The sequence below is a fragment of the Canis lupus genome, chromosome 1, assembly GCF_048164855.1.
Source record: "Canis lupus baileyi chromosome 1, mCanLup2.hap1, whole genome shotgun sequence".
Classification (NCBI taxonomy): domain Eukaryota; kingdom Metazoa; phylum Chordata; class Mammalia; order Carnivora; family Canidae; genus Canis; species Canis lupus.
Window position 1 is genome coordinate 110,795,701 of NC_132838.1, and position 24,851 is coordinate 110,820,551.

The 24,851-nt window shown below is 62.6% G+C and overlaps 3 protein-coding genes across 10 annotated transcripts; 2 read left to right on the forward strand and 1 right to left on the reverse strand.

The window, feature by feature from the left end:
- Window positions 1-9,881, reverse strand: BLOC1S3 (biogenesis of lysosomal organelles complex 1 subunit 3). 2 transcript variants are annotated; one of them, XM_072774775.1, is made up of 3 exons: window positions 9,471-9,881; window positions 2,550-2,810; window positions 1-2,090 (listed from the first exon to the last, which is right to left on the reverse strand). In XM_072774775.1, the coding sequence occupies exon 3, from the start codon at window positions 2,079-2,081 to the stop codon at window positions 1,482-1,484; it is 600 nt and encodes a 199-aa protein (XP_072630876.1). In that variant the 5' UTR covers window positions 2,082-2,090; window positions 2,550-2,810; window positions 9,471-9,881; the 3' UTR covers window positions 1-1,481. The 2 variants fall into 2 exon arrangements, with proteins under 2 accessions (XP_072630876.1, XP_072630875.1); XM_072774774.1 differs by having other exon boundaries at window positions 2,541-2,810; window positions 9,471-9,870.
- TRAPPC6A (trafficking protein particle complex subunit 6A) lies at window positions 2,986-13,995 on the forward strand. 5 transcript variants are annotated; one of them, XM_072774729.1, is made up of 6 exons: window positions 2,986-3,220; window positions 11,467-11,597; window positions 11,703-11,886; window positions 12,530-12,613; window positions 12,802-12,895; window positions 13,657-13,995. In XM_072774729.1, the coding sequence occupies exons 1-6, from the start codon at window positions 3,001-3,003 to the stop codon at window positions 13,658-13,660; spliced, it is 717 nt and encodes a 238-aa protein (XP_072630830.1). In that variant the 5' UTR covers window positions 2,986-3,000; the 3' UTR covers window positions 13,661-13,995. The 5 variants fall into 5 exon arrangements, with proteins under 5 accessions (XP_072630830.1, XP_072630848.1, XP_072630855.1 ...); XM_072774747.1 differs by having other exon boundaries at window positions 3,010-3,220; window positions 11,467-11,534; window positions 11,769-11,886; XM_072774739.1 differs by having other exon boundaries at window positions 3,059-3,220; window positions 11,467-11,534.
- NKPD1 (NTPase KAP family P-loop domain containing 1) lies at window positions 12,909-24,002 on the forward strand. Of its 3 annotated transcripts, none has more exons than XM_072774703.1 (5): window positions 12,909-13,656; window positions 17,046-17,171; window positions 18,029-18,472; window positions 20,263-20,394; window positions 21,897-24,002. In XM_072774703.1, exons 2-5 carry the CDS (start codon window positions 17,072-17,074, stop codon window positions 23,717-23,719), a joined length of 2,499 nt encoding a protein of 832 aa, XP_072630804.1. In that variant the 5' UTR covers window positions 12,909-13,656; window positions 17,046-17,071; the 3' UTR covers window positions 23,720-24,002. The 3 variants fall into 3 exon arrangements, with proteins under 3 accessions (XP_072630804.1, XP_072630795.1, XP_072630815.1); XM_072774694.1 differs by lacking the exon at window positions 12,909-13,656 and adding an exon at window positions 14,114-16,315; XM_072774714.1 differs by lacking the exons at window positions 12,909-13,656; window positions 18,029-18,472 and adding an exon at window positions 14,114-16,315.
- The last annotated feature ends 849 nt before the right edge of the window (window positions 24,003-24,851 follow it).

Consider the following 24,851-nt stretch of genomic DNA (forward strand, 5'->3'; position numbering starts at 1 on the left):
TTTATTTAGGAGAAAATTTTATTAATGTCTGTCTCCCCCAGTGGGCTGGGAGCAACGTGAGGGCCTGGGCTGGATGTTGTAGCCTCAATGTCCAGCACAGGACAGGCGCTGAACAGGTGCTCAGTAACTATGTGAATTAACAATATGTAAGTAAATGCAGAACAAGGGCAAAAAACAAAGGGTCCCAATTGCCCGGCGACAGCTTCACCTTCAATAGGCCGGGCATGAAAGATCTCTTGGGACTCCCATTCTCAGAGAAATAAATCATCAACGAACCTATCTCATAGCAGTAAATGTTCTGAGTCTTAATGAGATGGGTACAGCGCACTCTTCTTCACTTCTCTATCCCAGGGGGCTCGGATCTCAGCTTCAGGTTGGGATTATAAAGTGGGGGAAGTGGATAAATGTGAACGGGACTGAGGGGCCAGGGCTGGGGGCAGGAGAGAGAGCAGAGTCGGCTAAGCCCAGGCCCTGAGCCAAGCCAGAAACCCAGGTCCCTGTAGCCTCCAGGGGCCAACACAGGGAATAAAACACCAAGTGTGTGGTGTTTTATTATCTGCAAATCGGTGTCACAATGCACCTAAAGTACCAGGGCAAGACTGCATTAGGCCCTAAGTGCCCGAAGAGTGCCCGAAGAGTGCCCCTGTCAGCCTGGACAGTCAGGAGAAGACCCATGTTATATCTAGAGCTTGGACACAAAAGCCACCTTGGTTTGGAAGGTGGGGAGGACATGACCACTTGGTCCAGAAGTTCTGGAGGAGATGCCATCTTCAGCCTGGCAAATTGGGAAGACCCCCTTGGGCCGGGTGGGTGGGGGAAGGGGGAGATCTTGGGCCTGATGAAGGAAACCATGGGCAGGTGGGGGGAGGGGGTCTGTGAAGCTCAGGATGAGGTAGGTAGTCCAAGCAGAATGGGGAAGGCAAAAGAAGCAAAACTAATCCTAAGGGTATAGCTGGACTCAGGAAATGAGATCAACCCCAGGGGCTGGAGCTAAGCCCCAAGGATTGGAAGCTGGGAGACAGCAGAGCAAGGACCAGGAGATGGAACCAGGGCCCAGCCTATGGGGACGAAGTTCCAGAAGTGGGGCTAGGACCAAAGGCAGAGCCAGGGGAGTGAAGGAAGATGCCATGGAATCTGGGCCAGATTCCGAGGCGCCTATGGGAAGAAGCAAACCAGCCCTTGTGAGCAGAAACCCAACTCAAGAAAGGCAGAGCGCAAGGAAACGTGAAGCGACGCGACAGCCCGGCATGGAGAAAGATGAGGGAGCTACTGGCTACCAGGGCCGGGAGCCAAACCCGGGAGCGGAGGGCAGGGCCAGGGGGAGGAGCCAGATGCTGGAGACAGGGCGGGGCTTGCGACGTCACCACGCCCCCCTACACTGCGTTTCCCTGCAGGTGACGCTCGTCCAGAGGGTGACAGCAAGACGCGCGGGGAGCGGGACAGGGCCGGGTCGCAGAGGCCGGCCGGGGAGGGGGAGCCGGCTAGGCCCGCGGTCCCGGGTCTTGCTCGGGTTCGGTCCCCGGCACGCCGCGGATGTCGGGCAGCAGGCGGCAGCCGGCCACGATGTCCAGGCGCTCCGCCAGCGCGCAGAGGTCCCCCCGCGCCAGGCGCACGCTGTGGGCCGCCGCCAACCCCGCCGCCTGAGCGGCCGCAAGCCTCCCGGCCAGGGCGGCCACATCGCGGCCCGCGCGGCGGTACACGCCGCTCACCGCGGCCGCCACGTCGTGGTCCAGCCGCGCCTGGCTCTCGGCCAGCCGGAGCTGCAGCAGCGAGCGCGCGGGGGCCGGCGCCGGGGCCTCCTCCGAGCCCCAGGCCTCCCCGGCCGTTTCCCGCTGCACCACCAGCGGAGGCAGGTCCCCCGGCGCGGCGGTCGCCTCTGGCTCCGAGTCCGAGTCGGTTTCCGCGGCCTCCCCGGCCACCCGCAGCCCCGTGGGGCGGCCGCGCGTCGGGCCCGAGGGGCCCAGGTACAGCTCCTCCTCCGACGAGGACGCAGAGAGCTCCGAGTCCGTCTCGGCCGCCTCCCCCGGCACCACGGTCTCGGGCCTCCGCGGCGGCCTCCGCCGACGACCCTGGGACGCCATGCCGCCGAACTGGGGAGAAGAGAGGCGCCCGGCGGTGGTTAAGAGGCGCGGGTGCTGGATCCCCAAGCCCTGCACTGACTAGCTTAGCGATTTGCGGCCATCTGCTACCCGCGCCTGGGCCTCAGTTTCCTCTTCTGTAAACGGGCTCGTCGGCCCTGCTGCCAGAGATAATGGAAGCCACTGGACCCCACCCTCTTTGGGGAAACTGAGGACCGGGTGGATGAAGGCCCCGTGGCCCGCGCTCCCCGAATCCCAAACCCAGCTCTTCCGATTTTGCCTCCTAGCAGAGGCCACACCCTCCCCTCCGTCCTCCAAGCCTCTGTCAGATCCGGAAGTACACGGGCTCCTGAGCTGCCCAGGGGCCAGTGCCAGGGTCACAGAGAGGGTGACAGCCCAGCTGGACTCCGGGGAGGGTGCAGTAGCGCGGGCGCGGGGGAGCGCTGTCGCCGGAGACCGTACCTGGCTTACCGAAGCCCGGAGCCTGCAGGATCCGCTACGCAGCCGGAGCGCGCCGTCTTTTCCGAGGGAGGAGGGTGACAGCCCCAACCAATCGGGGCGCACGTTGGGCGGGCATGGCGGCCACACACGTGGGCCGCTCGGCTACCTACCGGGAAAGCTAGTCCTCAAAACCAGCTGTGTGTAGGGGCGAGGAGGGCGGGGGCGTGAGCAGTCACGTGAGCGGAGGCCTGGCCAATAGGAAAGCGGCTGGGCTGGCGCTTCCGGATTGCGCTGCGTGGAGAGTGGACGAATAGAAATTTTTAAAAACGGGGTTTGTCTCCCGTGACCAGTGATCCGGCCAATGGGAAGGCTCGACAACCCGGAAACAGCGAGGAGGCGAAGGGGAAGGGCGGAGACGCTGTCACGTGTGGCCAATGAAAACAGGCCCTCCCCCTGGGTCTCCCGGGTTCACGCGCGCACCATGCGAGCCCGGGAGGCGGGGCTTAGTGTGAAACACCAATGGGGGCGGCCCGCGCCAAGTGCGGGAGGCGGGGCCTGCCCAGCCGGGCCAACGGGAGCACGGAGCGCTAGCCGGTCGTTGGGCGCGAGGCCGGCGCATGGCGGACGCGGCGCTGTTCGAGTTTCTGCACACCGAGATGGTGGCGGAGCTGTGGGCGCACCACTCCGACCCTGGGCCTGGGGTGAGCGCCGGGACCCGGGGGGAGGAGGCGCGGGCCGCGGCGGGAACGCCGGGGCGTGGCCCTGGGGAGCGCCGAGGGCGGGTCGACGGCTCGGGTCGAGCCGCGACCCCGCCCCTGCCCTCGCGGGGCGCTGGCTCCGTGCTCTGCAAAGTGGGCATCGCAGCAGGGCCGGTCTCGCGGGTCCCTGCTACAGGTGAGCGAGGCAGCTCCGGCTAAAGCTTAGCTCAAGGCCTAGCACGGAGTCAGCAGGTAGTAATTATGGTAATTACTGTCATTGGATGTGTACCAAGGACTTAACTGCCCGGGTTGGATCCACGCCTGCTCCACTATGTAGGTGTGAGAGCCAGTGACTCAATCCCCTGTGTGCCTCAGTTTCCTCCTTAGTAAAGTGGGTATTATAACAGCGCCTCAGTCTCAGAGAGGGGCATTTACTCATGCAATAGACACTTATTAGGCACCTATTGTAGTCAGGTACTGTTTCCCTGTCCTTGGGAAACTTAGTAGGGGAGTCAAACAAACAAGAATATGCCACTAGCTAGTGAGAAGTCCGATCAAGAAAACTTCCATAGAGGGGTGCCTGGGTAGCTCAATCGGTTAAGCATCTGCCTTTGGCTCAGATCATGATCTCAGGGTCCTGGGATGGAGCCCCAGGTAGGGCTTTATGCTAGTGGGGAGCCTGCTTCTCCCTCTGCCTCTGTGCCCTTTCCCCTGCTCATGCTCTCTCTCTTTCTCTCTCAAATAAGTAAAATCTTAAGAAAATGAAAAGAAAACTTCCATAGAATCATGAAAAGAATAGGGATGGAGTGGTTGACGGTAGAGGAAAGCCCTTCTGAGGAACAGACTGTAGGAATTTAGCCGTGCGGTGAAGGCAAGAGGAGTGAGGGGGGCATCCCAGAAGAAGGCACAGCAGGTGCAAAGCCCTGAGGTAGGAGCATGCTTGGCATTTTGGAAGTTGGTTCTTAGGAAGATTAGGAAGAACAAATGAGCTCGAACTTTAAAGCACTTGGTGTGATGTCAAGCACCTAATCCACCTCCAGAACATGGAAGCTCTTGTAAAATCTGTTACCAAGAAGAAAGGGTAGGTGTTTGATGACTGAGCGCCATGATCAAGTTTTTTTCATTATTATTAATTACTTCAATCATCATCCTCATCAATATGCAAGATTTTTTACTGGCTTAAGTTTTCTGGTTTAGGAGCTGGGGAGGAGGATGTTGCTTCTCATCTCAACATAGTTTCTTTCAAGTTCATTCATTCCACAAACTTCATCTCAAAGCTACCAAGTGTCAGGCTCGGTGGCAGGCTCTGGGAGTTCCTCAGTGAACTGTATAAAACTCCTGGTCCTGGGCAGCCCTGATGGCCCAGCGGTTTAGCGCTGCCTTCAGCCCAGGGTGTGATCCTGGAGACCCAGGATCGAGTCCCACGTCAGGCTCCCTGCATGGAGCCTGCTTCTTCCTCTGCCTGTGTCTCTGCTGCGCTCTCTCTCTCTCTCTCTCTCTCTCTCTGTGTGTGTGTGTGTGTCTCTCATTAATTTAAAAAATAAAAAAACTCCTGGCCCTCCTGGAGCTTAGGTTGTCATCAGGGGACACAAAGAAGCTAAATAAATCAAGTATAGTGTGGTAAGGAAATGCTATGAGAAAGATGAAGCATGGGAAGGGGAGTGTGCATGGGCCTGTGTGTTGGAGAGGGGGTTGCAGTGTCTCCGTACCCCATCCAGCCTGGCTTCAAGCCACAATCCCCGGTGTCCCTGACATCAGCCTTTCCTCCCTCAACACCAGCCCCCAGCCAGGCCCTGCTCATTCTTTCTGATCATGGGTGCCACCTCTCCTCACCCCTGCCCTACAGTCCAGGCCCCTCTCTGCCCCTGTACCAGCCCCTGTACCCTCATCTCTCAGCTCATTTCACCTGTTGTATCTTCAATGCATTCCCATCTATTAATCCTTTGGACCTTGGCTCAAATGCCTCTTCCTTGGGGAAGCCTTCCCCAAGCCCCCAGTTCAAGTCAGGTGTCCTTGTGACATTCTTGCAGCCCCTTCCCATTTGTCCTTGGTAGTCCTATCACACTCAAGTATACATCTGAATTCTAGGCTCCTATGAGCCTTTGATTCATGTCCGCCCTCTGCCACCCCACCCCCGACTGCACTCCATGGCCAGGTCTACACTGATCACCACACAGTAGGTCCTTGGCCTGGGTTTGTTCAAGTGGACTCAGTCCCCCTGCTGTGGAGGGACTGAGATTTGTAATAATAGGAGCGCCCTACCACAAATGAATGTTTCCTGTGCCCGCCCATGGGCTTCACACTCCTGATTTCATTTGATCCTCCTACCGACCCACAGAGGTCAGCACAATCCTCCCCGCTTTGTAGGCTTTGGAACCTGAGAAACAGAGGCTTTGATGCACAGGAGTGCTTGCTCTCAAGTGGCAGAGTCAGGAATATAACTAGGCCTCCCGCCTCCAAAGCCTGCGCTGTAAACGCTGGCCCGCATTTCCCGGTGAGCCTTCCCTGGCGCGCTCAGGGAGGATTTTAATGGGTTTCTGTGGTCAAGCAAGTGTGAGAAATGCTGGGTTACTCAGCCGTGCTCACCTCGGGCTTTCAAAACACACGAACGTGCCTGGGACCCCGCTGCCACTGGGATTCCGTGCCGGGGTCCTGAGTGCTTCCCGGGTACAGCCGGGGCTAAGGTCTGCAGCGGTTCCCCCACGGCCCTTCCACCTGGGAGCCCCATTTCAGGGCTGTATCAAGAGAACTGCTGTTTGGGGAGCCTCGGTGGCTTAGTCAGTTAAGTGTCTGCCTTGGGCTCAGGTCATGGTCCCAGGGTCCTGGGATCAAGCCCCATGTTGGGCTCCCTACTCAGTGGGGAGTCTGCTTCTCCATCTCCCTCTGCCCAACCCCGCTTTTGCTTGCTCTCTCAAATAAATAATTTTTTTTTTAAGAAAGAGAGAGAGAACTGCTATTTGCTCAATCCTGTCTCTTCCACTCCCACTCTTCCCTCCTCCTTCTTCCTCTTTCTGTTCCTTCTCTTCGGCCCAACAAGTGTCCCATCTGAACCAGATGCGGGCCTCCTGCTGGGGACTTACCGTGTCCCCAGCACAGTATTCTGTTGGATTTAGTCCTCAGAACAGCCTTGTAAGGTAGACGCTATCACCCCATTTTACAGAGAAGGCGCTGAGGCACCAGAGGTGGGGCTTTCCCTGGGCTGCAGGTGGCAAGAATCCGGGGAAATCAGGACTCAGGCATCGGGCTCCAAGGCTTGTCTGTGGCTTCAGGTCTGCCCCTCCCCCCAGCCACCACCTTCCTTGAGCCCAGGGACAGTGGGTGGCTCGTTCATCTGTCCCCAGAGCACACATGCCCAGAGGCCCAGGAGTTTGGGGGATTTCCGTATCCTGCCTGGCACATTGGTTATCTGTGGCTGTTGAATGGATTCTTCTGGAAGGGTTACAGGTGGAGTGGAAGACTAACCCGAGGAGCCACGAGGTCAAAGGGCCTTTGTTACCAGAGCAGGAAAAACCCAGGGAGGAGGTGCCTGTGGTTTCTCCACCTCAGCAGCTTTGAAGATAAGAAAAGCCTGGGGGCAAGGGAGTTAATTCCTCTGCACACCAGTAAGCGTGGGTCTCACCTACTGTCACCTACTACTGTGAGCCCTGGCAGGGGGCCCAGGAGCAGCCCTGCTGGGCCAGACAGACCTTCCTCCACCCCGGCCCAGCCCAGCGAGCACCTGTGCCAGCCCGGGCACCTGGGGTGGGTGCAGCAGCTGTCAGATGGAGCCCCGGCCCTCAGCCAGAGCCTGGGAAACCCACCGACTGGTCCCTGCCAGAGTGGACCCCCTGGGGACAGAGCCCTGCAGGGGACACAGTGCCCTTGAGGCCAGGGAGCTAGTGGTGGGAGCCATAAAGGTTTACACGAGGTGCACGGGCTTCAGCTCTACTTTTTAGAAAGGTCTCCCAGGCCATGTGAATGAGCCTGAACCAACCTGAGGGAGGTTGGTGGCTATAGGGGCCCAGAGCACAGGCAGGTGCTCAGCCCAGGGGGAATTAGGACTGGGGGGCCTTTGGGAGTATTGGGGGGCGGGGAGAAGGCAGGATCTGGGGGTGTCTAGGACCACCTGGGTGGATGTGGGCAGTGAGTCCTGGGCCACAGGGTGGGAGGCGTGCTGGCTTTTCCCGCTTGCTCATTCTTACTCATGCGTTCACTCTCCGCACTCTTGGATCTTCTGGGGCCATGCACCTGGGGGAAGCCAGAATGTTCCCTCTCCCCATGCTCCTCTTAAGGGAGGAGCCTGGGCAGCTGGCCCCTGGGCCCCCCTCCAGAACCTGCACAGATCACGGAGGGGCAGGGCTGCAGAAGAGACGAGAAGGAGCCTGGCACAGGCCCCCCTCCCACCAGCTCCCCTGCTTTAGTCCAGGATATTCTCTGGGAGTCCAGGGCTCAGGACATGCGGGCTTGTGGGGTGGCTCGGTTTGCTTATTTTCCTGTCATCTTCCTTGGGGCTCGGTGGCCCTTCTCTTTTCAAACACTTGAACCTTCCTGTTGCTGAGCACCCTCCTCTCTTTTCGTCTCTTCGATTCTTCTTCCACATTGTTCCAGCACGTCCTTGGCCCTAGAACGCTGGACTTTCTGGGTCCCTTCCGTGTGTCTTACAGCTTTCCTGCCATTTGTTCCTACCTCGTGGCTTTTCCTTGACAGGAAATGTCTGTCCTTGACAGCTATGTCTGTCTGTCGGCTCCCTTGTTAACAGAGGTTTATTGGTGCTACCGTACTTTCCATTTCCCAGGGCTCCCCTCCAGTTGCCCCTTCCTCCTGGCTCCCATGCTGTTGGGGGGACACCAGGAGAGCCTTCTCGACAGGGTTCTCCTCTGTTTCTGCACGATCTTGTTTCTTCTCCGTGGGCTGTTGTGCAAACTCATTTGAGGTTGAGGGTGAGGGTGGCCAAGAACCCAGAAGCGCCCTGGCCCTGGGATGGGCCCAGAGGATGAGTGGCCCGCCCTGCCTTTTGTAGGAATGATAAATCTCTAATCCCTGAAGAGCTTCTGCAGGGACTGGGGGAGGCAGGTGGTGATGGAACAGGGGAAGCTTCTGGTCCCTTCCTCCTCCACCCTCTCTTCACTTGCTCATCCTTGACCCCTCCCTTGCACTGCCTCTCTCCCTGCCCTTTCCTGTTGGTCCTACACCCCATATCCCCCCCCCCAATCTTTCCAGTTCAGCACCATGTCACTGGCCCCTAGTTGAGTACAGTGGGGTGGGTGGTGACAGCAGCTGGGCAGGACCCATTGCCCAGTGTCCATCATGCCACTGCTATGAGGTGGGGCCTGCTGTCAGCCCCCTTTCACACATGAAACAGGCCCGGATAGCTTGCCCAAGGTCAGTAAGCAGCGGAGCCAGGCCTTGAACGCCGGCAGTCTGAAGCTCACTGAAGGGACACCTTTCCAGACGCCCCTCCATCCCCATCTTGGAGCTCCCGGCTTGGCTGAGGACCCTGCAGACTCCTGGGCTGTCCCCTCTCAGGGCCACTATCCGGCTGTGACCAGGCCTTGGGGTGCCACCCCACTCCCTTCCCGGCTTCACTCTGCTTCCTTCAGACTTGGCCCCAGAGGAGCTCTCACAGTCCTGCTTTCCCCCTGTGGGGCCCCCACCTGGGCTGGAGCCCGCATCAGTTCCTGTGGGCTCCCCGCTCCCTCGGGGCAGGGACTGTCATGCCCTCTCCCACTGTGTCCCCCTCAGTCTGGTCTACAGGAGTCCCCTCCCCCACCTCTCACCACCCTCCCCCACCCTTGTGGCCTGAGCTGCACCCCCCAGAGCTCTTCCTGCTTCCCCGCCCTCCTCTGAGAAGCACCCCGGGACCCCTCCTGGGGGAACTGGCTCTGCCCTGCTCTGTGCTGCCCGGGTCCCCTGGCATAGGGGTTGCCCATCACCTGGGCACCTGTCACCCCACCAGGCACAACGGCCGGCTTGTCGAGGCCACCAGGACATGTCTGTGGAATGAATGAGAGAGCCCCCCTTGTGCCTCGGGAAGTCCCCAGGGACACAGATGTGCTTGGTCACAGCAGAGCCCGGCCCTGCCTCTTTGAGGTGCTGCCCTCTGGGAGGATGGCCACCCGGCCACCACCCGGCAGAGAGGGCTAGCTGAGGCCATTCTCGGTGCTGGGATAAGTCAGCCCATGGAACAGAGCTGCTCTTCCCTGGGGCTTTCCCTCCACCAGGGGCTGGTCACCCAGGTTGACAGGCGGTGCGTGACAGGGACAGGAATACTTACTGAGCTCAGCGGGGAGTGCTTGGCCTGCATTTCATCCTTATAAGGACCCTGGTGAGGGAGGCAGCGCTGCGAACATGGTCCTCTCTGTACCCGAGAGTAGCTGGGGGCACAGGGCAGTCAGCTCCTGCCTGGTCCCCCAGTGGGGTTGCTCAGCCTCTGGGCTGTGTCCCCTGCACTGGTGTCACACCGGAGCCCATCTGTACACACCTTGGTCACCAGAGGTCGGGCCTGAGGAAAGCAGAGACGTGCTGATGGGGGTCCAAAGAGCTGGCCAGTGTTGGCCCGCAGGAAGTTGTGTTGTCACCGGGTCCGGGTCCTGCAGGAGGAGCACGGGAATGCGGGCAAGGGCCTAGGAGCCCGGCGGCCTGGCAGAGAAGAGGGCCAACTTGCTCAGGGGCCTGGGTGACCTCTACTCGGGCCTCCCTACTCCCAGGCACATCCCCCTCCCTGTCCCCCGAGGTGGGCCACAGCCCTGGCCACCCCACTGAGGCCCGGACAGCCATAGGTGTCGGTCTGGCCTCCCACCCACCCACCCTGGCCGCTTAGGCTTGGGAACTAGATCCACCCAGGTCAGAAAGACGCCCTGTGGCTGCGGGTGCCTGTTACCTCGCTCTTCCAAGTGCCAGCTTCCAGAACCTACCTTACAGGGTTGTTAAAATTAAACAAGAGGTTTGTACAAAGCACCTGGCACACCGTGCAAGCTCGAATCCTGACTGCCCGCTTTATTCAGTTAAGGGCCTCCCGTGTGCCAAGGCCAGTGTTGGCTGTGAGGGTCAGCCTGGGTCCCCACTCCACAGACTGGCCTGGGATCTCGGACCTAACCTGGGGGGCGGGGCAGGGAACAGTGAGTGAGCCCAGAGGCCCCTCTTCTGGACGATGGAAGCTGTCCCAGGGGTGGGGCAGAGGGTGGGGGGTGGACAGCTGGGTCCCTAACGTCTGTTGAAGCCTGCTGAGGAGGCCAGGACATCCTCCTGGAGGGGGTCTAGGCAGAGAAATCCTCCCCAGCATTGGGGAGGCCGTGGTGATGGCCTGTCTGACCCAGAGAGAAGACGGGAAGTTACTCCCAAGGGAGTGTGGTGGCCGGAGGAAGGGTGGGAAGGGCTCCGGCCGGTGACCCCTGCCCCTTCCCAGGGCGCTGCACCTGCCTCCCACCTCGGCCCTCACATTTTCTCTGAGGAGAGCGGCACCTCCCTGCATACACTGTCCTGGTATTTCCGATGTCCCCAGCCTGGGCCTCCACCACTCAGGGTCCTCAGGCCACCCCAAGGAAATCCGTGCAAGCCGACTCCCCTCGGGGCATGCCATCAGCACGTGCAGACACGTGGACAGACGCCAAGTACAGCCCACCTGCTGCCCCCTCCTACTGCGGGACCTTGCCCCTGCTCTCGGGAATGCCACACTTGGCTGCTACTGCCTTCCCCGAGCACCCGAGGGAGCATCTCCCACCCTGAGCCCCCGTGTGTCCTTCCCAGGGGTCTTGGCTGATGTTTCAAGGCATAATGATTACAGTTGATTTTTATAGCTTCCTGTTGGCCAGGCCAGGAGGGTGGGCCCCACGCCCTGCGGCTCCCTTGCTGCTGCCACACGAGCCCTGTGGCAAGTCACCAGGAGTCCCTGGGGTGATCAGAGTGCTACCTACCCACAGAGTGTTGTAAGGACGCACATTGGAAATGCCCGAGCTGAGTGATAGGTGTTCTCAGGAAAGAGCCGACAAGCAGGTCTAAAGCTGAGCCTGGGGCATACCCCCACCTCTCGTGAAGCAAGGGGGGCTGGTCTCAAGAGCCTGTGGCATCCGCAGAGGCATGTTGAAGGCATCGTATGGCGGGGGACAAAGCCAGCCTGCCAGTCAGAAGGCCTGGACCTGTCCCCGAAGGCCGTCCCTCCTGGCTCCCCTCACCCCTGAGCTGGCAGGGATGGGCACACTGGTCTTATTAACCCAGGCGGTTCAGGTGGAGGTGGCCGAGGGCCCCTGAGCCTCTCTTCCCTGACCTTTTAGGGACAGAAGATGAGCCTGTCTGTGCTGGAGGGCATGGGCTTCCGTGTGGGCCAGGCCCTGGGCGAGAGGTGAGAGCTGGCGCTTCCTGCCTTTCCCCTGCCCCTGCTGGCTGCAGGCAGGCAGGACCTGAGGTCGGTCCCTTCCTGGGCGTGCCTGGACGGGGAGGGTTGTGTTGCTCCGTAGAGGAACCCAGCCTGGCTTCCTCCCTCTTCCTCACCCTCGGCTCCCCATCCCAGCCCTCCTGGCCCCACAGCATCAGCCTGGCCCAAGCGCCTGTCACTGCCACCACCCCCGCCCCCCAGGCTGCCCCAGGAGACGCTGGCCTTCAGAGAGGAGCTGGACGTCCTCAAGTTCCTCTGCAAAGACTTGTGGGTTGCCGTGTTCCAGAAGCAGATGGACAGCCTCCGCACCAATCACCAGGTGTGTAGCGCCGCCCAGGGCCCGAATCCCGAATCCCGACTCCAGGCAGAGGCGGAAACCAAGAGGAAAGGGAGGCCGGAGGGGAGCCCTTCCAGAGGGAGGTTGCCCAAGCTGATAGGCGGGAGGCAGGTTTCACCACTGGCAACAGGCCCCTCTCCGGCCTCTGCCCAATTCTCCAAGGGAGGCCAGGAGGCTGCAACTGGGGCGGAGGGGTGGGGGGTGGGCAGGGTGTCACAGCTATTTCTAGAATTTCCACAAGCCTCCTGAGATGGGGCCTCAGGGTAGGCAGTAGGCTCTCCATGGTTAGCAGCATCTCTCCTGGGCCTGACAGCTGGCCGGAGCTCCGGTTCGGTGCCCACTCTGCGCCAGGCCCTGGTGGGCTGCTCCACTGTTTACTCCAGAAGCCACGCAGCTAGGGGGGCAGGGCCAACATGCCCCGTGGGGGACCCCTGGCCTGGGCTGGGAAGCCCCTGAGCCCTTCTGTAGCCCTGAAGGATGGGGCCATGATGACAGGGGTTTTAAGGTCTTTCCAGGCCTCAGCCCAGCGGGAAGGGGGCAACGGCTCCCAGCCTTCCCTCCCCCACCACAAGTGCACAGATGCCACCCCAGCACCCCCCTACCCCAGGCTCTTCTCTGTTCCCAGGGGACCTACGTCCTGCAGGACAACAGCTTCCCCCTCCTCATCCGGATGGCTGCGGGTCTGCAGTATCTAGAGGAAGCCCCCAAGGTATGGAGGGGCTTGGACTGGACCTCCCCCTGTGTCCTCAGCCCCCGCCCCGAGCTGGGGGGCTAGCCCAGGACCCGGGGGGGGGGGACTCGCCCCCACTGTGGAGCCCAAAGCCCAGCATGGCCCCTGTTCTGGGTGCTGGCCTCCCCACTTCCCTGGGTGACGTGTGCCCCCCCACCCATCCCTAGTTCCTGGCCTTCACCTGCGGCCTCCTGCGAGGTGCCCTCAGCACCCTGGGCATCAAGAGCCTGGTCACCGCCTCCGTGGCATCCTTGCCCACCTGTGAGTCATGGGGGAGGGGGCCCTTCCCGTCCCTTGTGTGGTGGGTCTCTGGAGCTCTCCTGTCCCTGCTGCTGAGGCTTTGGGACCTGCGGGACCCCACTGGCAGATGGGGAGTTTGAGGCCCAGAGAGCTTAAGTCCCGTGCCCAGGCTACGTGGCTGGGGCAACCTGGCTATGCCCCTGGACCTGTGCTGTCCCCCAAGCCTGCTTCCCCAAGTTGTGCCAGCTGGGAGCAGAGAACCATGGATGGGACGGGGAGCTGGTCTAGTGGTGGTGAACATGATTCCGGGTGGACATAATAGTAGTCAACCTGCTTGATGCTCTAATGGGGGGCCCTAAAGGGCAGCCAGGGCCTATGGATTGCAGCCTGCATGCCCCCCTGGGGCTAGCCTTCCCTCTGCTGCCCCCCACCCCAGTGCTCTTCCCTCTGCTGGTGCCCCAGGCCTCCTCATGGTGGGGACCTGAGGCCAGGTGGGCAGGACCCGAGAAACACATGCCACAGAAGCCCGGGCTAGGCCTCTCCTCAGCAGCCTGCATGCTTGACCTTCATGCTCCTAGTCACCCACATACCTCTAGGATGCAGGCCAGGTGGGCGGGGAGCAGCACCCCCTTGGACCACCCCTTGGTCCCGCCCCAGGCCAGCCAGGCCACTGGTACAGGGCAGGGATGAGTGTCTCTGAGCATCTCTGAGCTGTTCAGGTGCTTTCTGCCTCGGCCCTCAGATCCCCCAGCCTCAAGCTAAAGCCAGCCCTTCTCTTCCAGGTAAGTTCCAGGTGGTGATTCAGAAAACCTGAGGAGCCCCAGGCCCCCACCCCCGGCTGAGCCTCACAGCCACCGCTGGCCCAGGAACCTTGGAGCGCTGCCAGAGGGCTGGTAGTGGGTGGCCAGAGGGCTGGTAGTGGGTGATAAACAAGCAGGGGAGGGGGGCGAGGGTCCAACCACTCCAGGGCATCACGTGTTCAACAAGTGGGTGTCACAGGGAGGTGGGGGTGTCCTGGGAATGAGGTGGCCCAAGTTGGGGCCAGTGTGAAGGGATCCCCGCATCAGACTCCTCACCTTGCGTGGCAGATGCCCAATAAAGGTTCTGTATGTGGAGCCAGATTTAAAGTGGAAGGAGGAGGGGGTCACTCTGCGCGCTGAGGGGGAGGGAGCATCTGTGAAGCAATGCCTGTCACAGGTCCTGGGTGGGGAGCAGAGCCCCCTGTGTAGCTCCCCATCCCTCACTCCCTGCCCTTACAGGCCCCTTCCATCACGGCCCAGCCCGGAGCCCCAGGGCCTGCCGCCTCCTGCCCTGCACACCTGGTCTGGGGTGTGGGGGGGAGCAGAGGGGCCAGCACTGGCAACCCTGCCAGCGTCAACAAGTCTGGGGCTGTCCTCCGCCCAGTGGGGCATGCACAATGGACCTCTCCCTGGGGAGCAGAGTGGGGGCCACCTAGAGTGGGCAGGGGCAGGCCTGGAGCTGCCAGGACCTTGGATGGGCAGAGAGGGGGAAACGGACCAGACACCCTCATTCGGCCCCCAACACACACACTCGAGGTAGCCGGCAGATGGAGGTCATACCCAGAACAACAGGCCAGCGGACCTGGCCCTGGGCGCTGTGGCCTCCCTGCCCCCCTTACATTCATGGCACCTGAGGGTCCCACACACCTGGACTCTGCCCAGGCCCTGCTGCCTGCTGTGGGTAAGTACCCCCGCTTCAGAACTGTGAACTGAGGCTGGGGTGAGACCCAAACAAGAGCAGAAAGATCAGTGGGTGGAGGCCCCTCTGGCTCTAGAGTCCTGTGAAGACACCCCATGTGGCCCTTGCATCGGCTTGCCCATCCCCAGCCCAGAAAGCTGCGCTCCGCATTTGCTGGCCTTTGCACATACCGTTCCCTGCCCAGGCTGCCCCGCCCTGTGCCCCACTCCCAGGCTGCCGCCCCCTCTTCGGCCTCCTGCAGCCACCTGGCCACCACCCCCTCAGAGCAGTTATGCACTGTCTGCGCCCGCAGCCCGGGAGCACCCCTAGACAGCTGCTTCCTGCCTTGTGGTGGTCACTTATGTTCCGACACACATCTTGGGTCCTTCTGGATCCTTCTGGATCCTTCTGCTGGGAGCTGGCTCTGCCCCGCACAGAGCCTGGCAGATGTTTCCCAGAAAGAATTGGTTATTCAACCAATCTGTGTGTGCAGGTGGGCAGGGATGGCAGAGGATTGGCCCCACCTGCCCTCAAGAAGCTCCTGGGCACATCCTGGAGGTTCCCCCGCACCCTTGCCCCCCCTCTCAGACATACTAGCTCTGCCCCCCTGTTGGCTGGACGGCTGTGGGGTGGGGGTGGTGGGTAGAGTCCCCAGCTAGTAGAGGACAGGGAGGAAGCCTTCCCAGGAAAAGCAGCTTGAAGGCCTGGGGGGGAGAGACACGACTGGCCCCCACGGATGGAAGGAGGCCTGGCTCTGGCTACAGGGGGCAGTGTCTGGTCACCCAGGTGGGACCCCTGGAGGGGTGTCGCCCAGGACCAGATGGGTTCCTTCTCTCTTGCCCCGGGCGCTGTTCGTGGTCGCCTCCCCCAGCCCCACCAGGTCACCCATCTCCCCGGGCAGTGCCTGTCAGCCCTGTGGCGCCCGCAGCTGAAGGGACACGGGCCTGGACAGCAGAGACCCCCCCCCCGTGCTCCCCACTCTTCCTGAGCCCTGGCCCTGCTCTCACCTCTCAGAATGTCCACAAGGAGCCTCGCACCCACCAGCGAGCCTGCGGCACAGCCCGCTGCTTTCAGGGGCCCCACTCTGCTTCCGTGAGACCCGGGGCAAGGAACCTCATGTCTCTGGGCCTCGGTTTCCTCGGCTGACGCGGGCGTCACGGCAGCCCCGCTAGGGTGTGGTGAGGAAGGGGGTTAACGGCGGGAAGAGCGCGCGCTGTGGGGCCGGCTGCTGTCGTCAGAGTGTCCCGCTCTGCCCGGTGGCCTCCTGCAACCACGCGACGTTGGTCGTCCGGGGCCTCCTCAGCAATGAGGAAGCCGAGGCTCAGAGAGGTGAAGTCACCTGTCCAAGGTCACACAGCTGGGCCCTGGGGGAACTGGCATCTGAGCCCAGGATTGCGTCTCCTCCCGGCCCTGGACTCAATCCCTGCGCCGGCTTCCTCGCCGGGTCCCACGGACGGGCCAGGCAGGGTCTGCAGAGCCCGCGGCAGGTGGAGCCCCCGGCGGGCACCGTGGCCTGCCCCCTCCCGCCCTTATGTGGGGTACCACACCCCGGGCGCGGGTGGGGGGAGCCCCCAGTCCTCGAGAGCAGAGAGCAGCCCCGGGCAGGGCGGGCGGCGCTCTGGGGAAGGGGCGGGGACAGGGCGGGCAAACCGGTCGGGCGGCTGGCACCCAGCTGGGGCCTGTCTCCGTGGGCCCGAGCGCAGCAGCTCGGCAGGGCAGGGAGCCGGCCCGAGGCCGCCACAGGTAGGTCCGGGGGCCCCCACCCCACTGAGCCGCGACAACCCCCTTCCCTCTGCCCCTGGGCCCCACCTGCCTCCCCACACACGCATCCTTCCTTCCCTTCTGGCTTTCGGCTCCCCACATTTTAGACCTGTGCACCCCGTCTCGCCCCGAGTTGCTGAGCCTCTTCCCAAATTGGACCAGCCTGACTGAATGTGCTCCCCCAGAATTCCCCTCCCCACCCTCGCCCTCCTTCAGGCTCTAGATGTCTCAGTTGTCCCTCGGGTGGCGGTGGCCCGGGGCTCCCAGCTCTCTCCGCGCTGGTGACCTGTCCCTTCACACAGCGCCAGCCGCGCCTCCCAACATGCCGTGGTCCCCTACAGTTTCTCAGCACCCCCTGGGGCTACCATGTCTCCCCAGCCCACGTCTGCCCGGCACCCCCATTGTCCTGGCTTCTTGGGAATTCCCAGGGGCTCCCAAACACCCAATCACCAACTTTGGAAATCTCACGCACCCCAAATTAGCCCCTAGCGTTCCCCGCCCAACCACTCTCCGTCCTCCCCCATCTAGCTGTCCTTCCCCCCACCTGACCACTCCTCCTCTGAAGAGCACCTCCACCCCACCTGGTGACCCAGAACCCCAACATCAGGGATGGGGGTCTCTCGCCTGCCCCAAGTCGCATCCCGGGGGGGCCTCTTCCCACTGGTACCCAAGGGAGCCGGCACTGAGCCCCCCTCCGCCTCCCCTGGAGCAGGCCCCCCGCCTCCCGCCGCCGCCACCATGCACAAACACTACACCGTCCGCTTCGCCAGGGGCGCCCTGCCCCTCCAGACCCCCGCTGAGCGCTACTTCTTGGATCTGGAGTTGGGGCACCAAAAAGGTAGGGGTTCGGTTTGGGGGGGTCCTAGCAGGGAGCGTGATCTGGGAGTGGGGGGCTGCTGAGTGTCGGATGGTTGAGCAGGAGAACCTCAGGCCCCAGGGGGGAGGAGTTACTGGGCATCCCCACAGAGGCTTCTACATAAAGGGGTCGTGGGGGGGGCGGGCACAGGTCCTGGGGAGCCCAAGATGGGGATGTCAGCAGGGGAGGGGACCACCCGGCCTATCCCTCCCCCCAGCATGGGTAGAACTCCCCCCACCCCAAATCGCCAGGCCTGTGAAGACAACACCCCTGACCTACGCCCAGCCCAGGGGCGGGGAGGGATCAGTGTGGTGGGAGAGCACGCTCCCCCCACCCCCCCGCCACTGAGTGTGCATGAAGGGGGGACAGCTTCCAGGGGGTTGGTGGCCACAGGTGCTCCTGCTGTGGGGCCAGGGATGGGAACAGTTACTTCCCACGGGGCCCAGCCTTCCCCTTGCCCACCCCCTTCTTAGTCCTCGCCCCGTCCCCTCTCCGTGGTCACCTCTCATCACTCCAGGTTCCTCTGGACCAACCAGGCGGGTTCCTCTCTGCCCCCCACCAGCCCCAGGGACTCCAAAAGGCACTGTCCCCACTCTAGCCCCTCCGCCAACTCAAGCCGGGGCCTCTGTACCTCTTCTCCTTCCCCCGGATGGAAGAGCACAGAGACTGCCCCCCACCCGCTCTGCCCACACCCCCTCTTCACTTTCTCTGACCTCTCCTGGGCCTCCGCGGAGGGACCAGCCCCAGCCTCCACTTGAAGACTCGACCTGGTGGTTCCTGCCAATGCCCCCCAGGGGTCAGGGACCCAGGCCCAGTCGCCCCCACTTCCTTCCTTCCAGGGTGCTGTTACCAGTGGTGCCATGACCCAGCGGCCCTTCAAGCCCACGGGCCCTGTCGGCTGCCCCCACAGGTGTGCTGGCAGCGGGCCTACCACAGCCACCGGGGGGGTGTCAGCGGCTGCCGCCGGGGCCCCCAGCCCCCCATCTTGCAGCAGCAGCAGCAGCAGCCCCAGCCCCCACCTCCCAACCCCCTGCGGCAGCGACTCTGCTCCGTCCCAGGGGCCCGGAAGGGGCCACCTGCAACGGCTGCTGTCCCCATGCAACCGGCCGCCGCCCCCGAGCCGCCCCCCGAGCCCACCATCTCACCCACCGCGGCTCCCGCCATGGCCAGCAGCGGCCCAGGCCTGGCCTCCGCAGCCCGCGCCCTCCTGGAGCCCGGCAGGCCCAGTGCCGCCCGCCCCCTGCCTGTCCCCGCAGCCTGCGGCTCCTTCACCTACAGCTCCGGTGCTCACCCAGCCTTCCTGCGGGCTCTGTCCCTGCTGCGTCCTCCCTCGGGGGCCCCTGGCCCCTCGGCCTGCCCTCCTCCCCGCTCCCCTGGTCCCTGCCTGGGAGGGGGCTGTCCCTGACCCTGGGCCCCCAGGCAGCTGCTTCTGCTTCACCTGGCGGGATCCAAGCTTCCAGGCCAGGCCTGGCCCTGGTGCCTCATCCTGGGCTAGCCGGGGGTCTGGGCCCTGGCTGTCTCCCTCTGCTGACAGCCTTGCTCTGCTTTTTCTCTCCCTGGCCCTCCCCACCACCCCTGCGCCCAGCCCACGGGGCCAGAGAGAACGTGGGGCAGGGGGTGACAGGTACCAGCTTGCTGGGCAGCTCTGGTGCCGGGTGGGGGGGGTGGGGGGACAGGTCAGCTGTGCTGCAGCAGCAAAAGGTAGGGAGTGGCCTGGGGGCTGGAGAGAACAGGCGGCAAGGGGAGGGATCCCTTCACCCATCCATCCACCCACCCTCCGACTAGGTATGGGATGCCTGCGGTGGGTGCCCAGCAGAGGAGCGGAGGGTGGGGGCTGCAGGGGAGGAGGGCAGAGACTGTTGTCCTCACAAAGCTCACGGTCTACAGGCGGTGGGAGGAAGGTGGGTACAGGAACCAGATAAGTAAGGCAAGTTGAAGTGTGTCACCCCGTGATAATCACATTGGGCAAAAACAAGGCAGAGGAGGCGAAGGAGCATCGATGAAGGTCATCAGGTGAGGTGCCACTAGGGCAACATCTGAGTGAAGATGGGTGTGGGGGGGGCAGGTCTCTTGCGTAAGTGGCAGCAGGATCAGCAAAAGCAAACTGTGAAGTGGCCTGTTCCAGGGACAGTGAGGAGGAGGTTAGCGTGCGGGGAGGGCCAGATGGGGGGTGGCTTGTGGCTGGGCAGCTGACCCCCACCCTTCTGGTGCCCCAGCTCCAGTCCAAGAAGTAGCACTCAGTGGGGGTCCGGGGGGCGGGACGCCCTCAGCGGAGTGACACTGTGATTCTTGTGCATGGTGCCAGCAATTGAACTTGAATCTGCTCCCTAAAGGGCTGTTCCAGACCATGGCATCGACCCAGGGCCCACCCCTGCCTCACCCCCTTGGCATTCATGCTACCCTGGTGTCTCTGCACCCCCTCTTCAGAGGGGGATACTGAGCCTCTCAATGGTCATGCAGAAAAGGTGGCGGGGCTGGGACCAAGACCTGGGTCTGCCTGGGCTTGGGGCAGGGTGAGAGGCTGTGGGCATGGGGTCCTGGAGGGGGACAGAGGTCAGGGTATGGGATGGACAGGAAGCCAGGAGGAGCCTCTGATCGTCAGGGCCCTTCCATGCTGCAGCCAGGCTAGCAGAGCTGGCAGGAACTGACACGAGAAACTTCAGGAACATGTAAAGAGGTGTCTTAGGCATCTGAGGGCGAGTCCCTAGAAAGGTTCATAGGATTTTTCTGGGGACACTATGAGCTGGTGGCTGAGCCTAGTGACCTAGGGCCTGTCAATCCCTTGGGCCTCTGTGCTGGGGTTCGGTGGCCTCTGCGCCTTTCCCTGGTGGATCTGGGGTCAACTCTTTCTGTGGTGCTCAGAGGGGCACATCGGGGAAGGGGGTTGCCTACTGCTCCAGAAATCTCCATCTGCGGGTCTGACCTGAGTCATCTTGGAGAGTTGGGGAGTAGGATGCTGAGCTGAGGGAGGAGCTGAGGGTGGGCTCTCTGGAGGGCAGATGGGGAGGAGGGTGGTGCTTGGCCAGCCTCACTGACTCAGTTTCCCCTCCCCTTCCCTAACCCCGGCCTCCAGATATCCTGACAGAAGATGATGTCTACTGCAGCTGCCTGGCCAAGACCCTCTGCCATGTGCCCGTCCCGGTGACCGTGGGTTTCTATGCCCCCTTTGGCTGCCGCCTGCACATGATGCTGGACAAGATCACTGGTGAGGCTCTGTGTTCTGGGGTGGGGAGCAGGGAAAACGAGCCTCTGGTCCAGCCTCAGGCTCCCCCAAGACCCCCTTGCTCCTGAGGCCAGATGCCTATAAGTCAGCATTAACCAGGTCCCCCCTGATGCCCACAGCCTCTGCCCCTGGGTCCTTGCCCATTTCCTCTCTGGCCTCCTGGCCAACAGTCTCATCCCCTCCCCTTCCAGATCCACTCCAAGGAATCTTTTTAAGATGCAACTCTAGTGGGGTGCCTGGGTGGTTCAGCCAGTTAAGTGTCCAACTCTTGATTTCAGCTCAGGTCATGATCTTGGGGTCATGGGATGCAGCCCTGCACTGGGCTCTGAGCTCAGCAGAGAGTGTGCTTGGGATTCTCTCTCCTTCTCCCTCTGCTCCTCCACTCGCCCCCTGCCCTGCTCTCTCTCTCTCAAATAAATAAATAAATAAATAAATAAATAAATAAATAAATTTTAAAAATAAAAAAGGTACAGGTCTAGCCCTGTTGTTCCCGTTGAAAAGCCTTCCATGGCTTCCCAGCACTCTAGGGAGAAAGCCCAGGTTCCTCACTGGCTCCTGCAAAGTCCCTCCTGTGCCCCCCAGACCCATCGCTTCTCAGCACTGACCCAGGGCCTGGCACCCACAAGACCCCTGAACAGGAAGAGGTTACCCGATCCCATGGGCTGAAACGTGGCCAGGATCCACATCAGCTTGAACTGGGTTTAGACCCTGCTCAGACCCCAGCCCTAACTGTGGCCAGAGGGGCTGGAGGTGACTCACCTGGGTGAGCCCAGCCCTGGCGAGCACCTGCTAAACAGGCCTGCATCTGCCCCTGTGTTGCCATAAAGCAATAAACAGGGTCCTGGGAGGAGAAAACATCCGGTTATAAGGAAAAAGGAAACAGCATTCTGGAGCTCCTAGTCTGTGCTATGCTGGCACATTCCCATTCATTCATTCACTGACCTCAATAGCAGAGGGACCCTGCCCCCACCCCTCGTGATCCATCCTTCAGACATTCCCCCAGCCCTCCCTTGGTGCCCAGGAGACACAGGATGACCAAGACGACTGGTGCCCTGCCCTTCCTGGCCTCACAGGCCAGAGCAGGAGATGGACTTGTCCCCAAAGAGTGACGACTCAACTAGTGGGTAGTGGTGGGGTGAGGTGAGCCCAGGAGGCACAGGACCCAGCCTGGGGATCAGGGAGGGCTTCCTGGAGGAGGAGGAGGAGCATTAAACCAGGAGAATCAGACGAAGGCTGTACTCTGCTGCCCTGCGTTTCGCTTCCTCCGGCCCTCGCATGCAATCTTCTGTTCCTTGGCGCCTTCCCTCGGGAGCTCTGCTTCTGCCCCCCCCCCCCCCCCCGCCCCACCCCGGCCTCGCACTCAGGCCTCTTCCAGTCCAAGGCGGGCTCCAGGCCTGCGCTTCCGCACCTGCTTCATTCAGCCCCTCGGTCCGGCTCTGGGCCCCGCCCCCGCCGCTCACAACCCCCCCCCCCCCCCACCGCAGCGCTGATGCAGCAGGAGGCGGCGCAGCGCGAGGCCGAGGAGCTGCGGCGCGTGCAGTGGCAGCCGCGGCCGGTGAGCGGCTGGGGCTTCCCGCGGCTGCTGTGGTACCTGGTGTTCCTGCAGCCGGTCATCACCGAGGTGCACCTGCGGCGCAAGAACGTCAAGTTCCTCTTCATCCGCTTCAGCGCCTGGCAGTACGCGGGCACGGACAAGCTGTGGGCCGGCCTGGTGACCACGCTGTGCGAGGGCATCCGCCACCAGTACGGCGCGCTGCCCTTCAGCGTGTACTCGGTGCTGGGCAACAAGCCGGCCACGACGCCGGGCTTCTGCCAGCGCGAGTGGCACTGCCGGCGCCGCGTGTGCCTGGCGCTGCTGGCGCTGCTGGCGGCGCTCGGCCTGGGCGTGGGGCTGCTGTACCTGTCGGTGGGCGCCCGCGCGCCGGGCCACGGCGCGGCCAGCGGCAGCCTGCTGCGGGTGTTCGGCGGCGCGGCCACCACGCTGTCGGGCTCGGGGCTGCTCATGGCCGTGTACTCGGTGGGCAAGCACCTGTTCGTGAGCCAGCGCAAGAAGATCGAGCGGCTGGTGTCGCGCGAGAAGTTCGGCAGCCAGCTGGGCTTCATGTGCGAGGTGAAGAAGGAGGTGGAGCTGCTCACCGACTTCCTGTGCTTCCTGGAGATCTACCAGCGGCGCCGGCTGCGCGTCGTGCTCGAGGTCACCGGGCTGGACACGTGCTACCCGGAGCGCGTGGTGGGCGTGCTCAACGCCATCAACACGCTGCTGTCCGACAGCCACGCGCCCTTCATCTTCATCCTGGTGGTGGACCCCAGCATCCTGGCCGCGTGCCTCGAGAGCGCCGGCTCCATGAAGGGCACGGCCGACAACGGCTACCTCTTCCTCAACCGCACCGTCACGCTGCCCTTCTCCGTGCCCATCATGGGCCGCCGCACCAAGCTGCAGTTCCTGCAGGACGCCGTGCTGAGCCGCGACGACCTGCTGTACCGCGAGATGACGCGCAAGCTGCGGCCGGGCAGTGGCAGTAGCGGCGGCGGCGGCGGCGGCGGCGGCGAGGACGCGCAGCTCCTGGCGGTGGAGACGCGGGTGGGCACCGAGCGCGCGCAGAGCCGCATAGACGCCGAAGCGGCGCGCCGCATCCAGGAGGCGCTCCTCTGCCTGCACGACGAGAGTGACTGCCTCTATGAGTACGTGCCCGACAACGTGGTGTCCATGCGGCGCATCGTCAACACCGTGCCCATCACCGTGCGCCTGCTGCAGCAGCAGGACGGGGACTGCGCGGGCCCCACGCCGCGCCAGGCCGTGGCCTGGGTCGTGCTCGCCAACCAGTGGCCGTGCCGCCTCAGCTGGGTGCTGCAGTGCCTGGAGGACCGACAGCAGGCGGGGGGCGCGCCCGAGGCCCGCGCGCGCCTCTGGGACGTGTTTTGCGACAACAGCCGCGAGCTGCACTCCATGACCAAGGCGTTGCAGAACGTGCTGGACTTGGACGGCGACCCGGAGCTTTTCGAGCGCTTCCTGGGCTCCGACTTCCCCTTCACGGTGGCCGAGGCGCAGAGCCTGCTGCGCTGCACCGTCAACCTGGACCACTCCATCCGCCGCCGCATGGGCCTCATCCGCGCGGTCAGCGCGCTCAAGCCGCCCAGCCCGCCCAAGTCCCCGGCCCACGACCCCCCCCACGCCACAAACGGAGCCGGCCATGCCCCCGGGACGGTCCGGTCAGGTCAGGGTGCCGAGCATGTCCGTGGGCACGCCAGCGAAGCCCACCAGCCCCGGGACTGGGCGCAGGGGGGCAAGCCGAGACCCCTGGCCTGAGAGAACCCTTACCGCCCAGGTGGGCCTTGAATGAGTACCCGGAGCAGCAGGAGGCAAGGCTCCTCCCTCCGCCCAGACAAGGTGTAAGGGGTTGGACTGAGCCCAAGGCCCAGGGTCCACGTCCACAATGAGGCCTGTGGTGGCCACACACCGCAGGTGAATCCGTGAGCCAGAGAGGGCCGTTGGCAGTAGCAGCGTACAGTGCCAATGTCAGAGCTGGCACCAGAGGACCAGTTTAGAGCCCCGGGTTCAAGTGCAATAAACGGAGATGTGAAAGCCCCCATCGGTCTTCATGTCCTGGTCTCCCTGGCTCAGCAAGCCCTGGGAACTAGGCCTACCCTATCCTGCCAAGCCTTGCCACCCCCAGGGAGCCTTGGGCAGCTTCAGCTGACAGCCTCCTTGCTGGCATCCGTGGTGGCAGGAGGGGTTGCGGGGGTGGTGGGTGAGGCCACTGAAGTAGGAGGACGGATGTGCCAGGCTGACTCAGGCCGCAGAGAGCACCTAGGCCTCAGGGGATCCAGGTCCATGTCCCCACCCCCCAATGCAGGCAGGGCAGGAGCTGGCATTTCCAAGGGCGGTGTCCCCAGTGACCTCAGCAGGTTGCTCCACTCGAGGGGTGGCTCTGCCCCAGTGTAATTAATTCATTATGGCTGGCTGGCTGGTACCTTTGCCAGCTGGGGCAGGCAGTGCTGCCTCTCTGGAACCGTAACTGTCTAGGGCGTACCTACAGGTCACTCCAGGGGAAACTGGTGAGCCCTTGATGAGACCTGGGAGGTTGGGGAGCAGAGATGCGGCACCCGCAGGACATACAGAATTGGAGTCAGTCAGGCCACCGTGTGTGTGTGTGTGTGTGTGTGTGTGTGTGTGTGTGTGTGTGTGCTTCTTAAACACATTGCTCTCCAGTTTCCCCTTCCACCAGTATGACACAGACCTAGGTGGGCACGTGTCACAACTCTGGGCACCTTCTGAGTTCTCATTGGTCAAGTAGCCACCACTGCGGCCTGTGTTGTGCCTGGTCCAGTCCAGATGGGGAGATGTCAACACTTAACCTATCCTGTGTGACAAGAGCTCAAGGGTGTAACTTCTAAGCCAAGGCCCTAGGGCTGATGGGACACCCAGAGGGAGCCAAGAG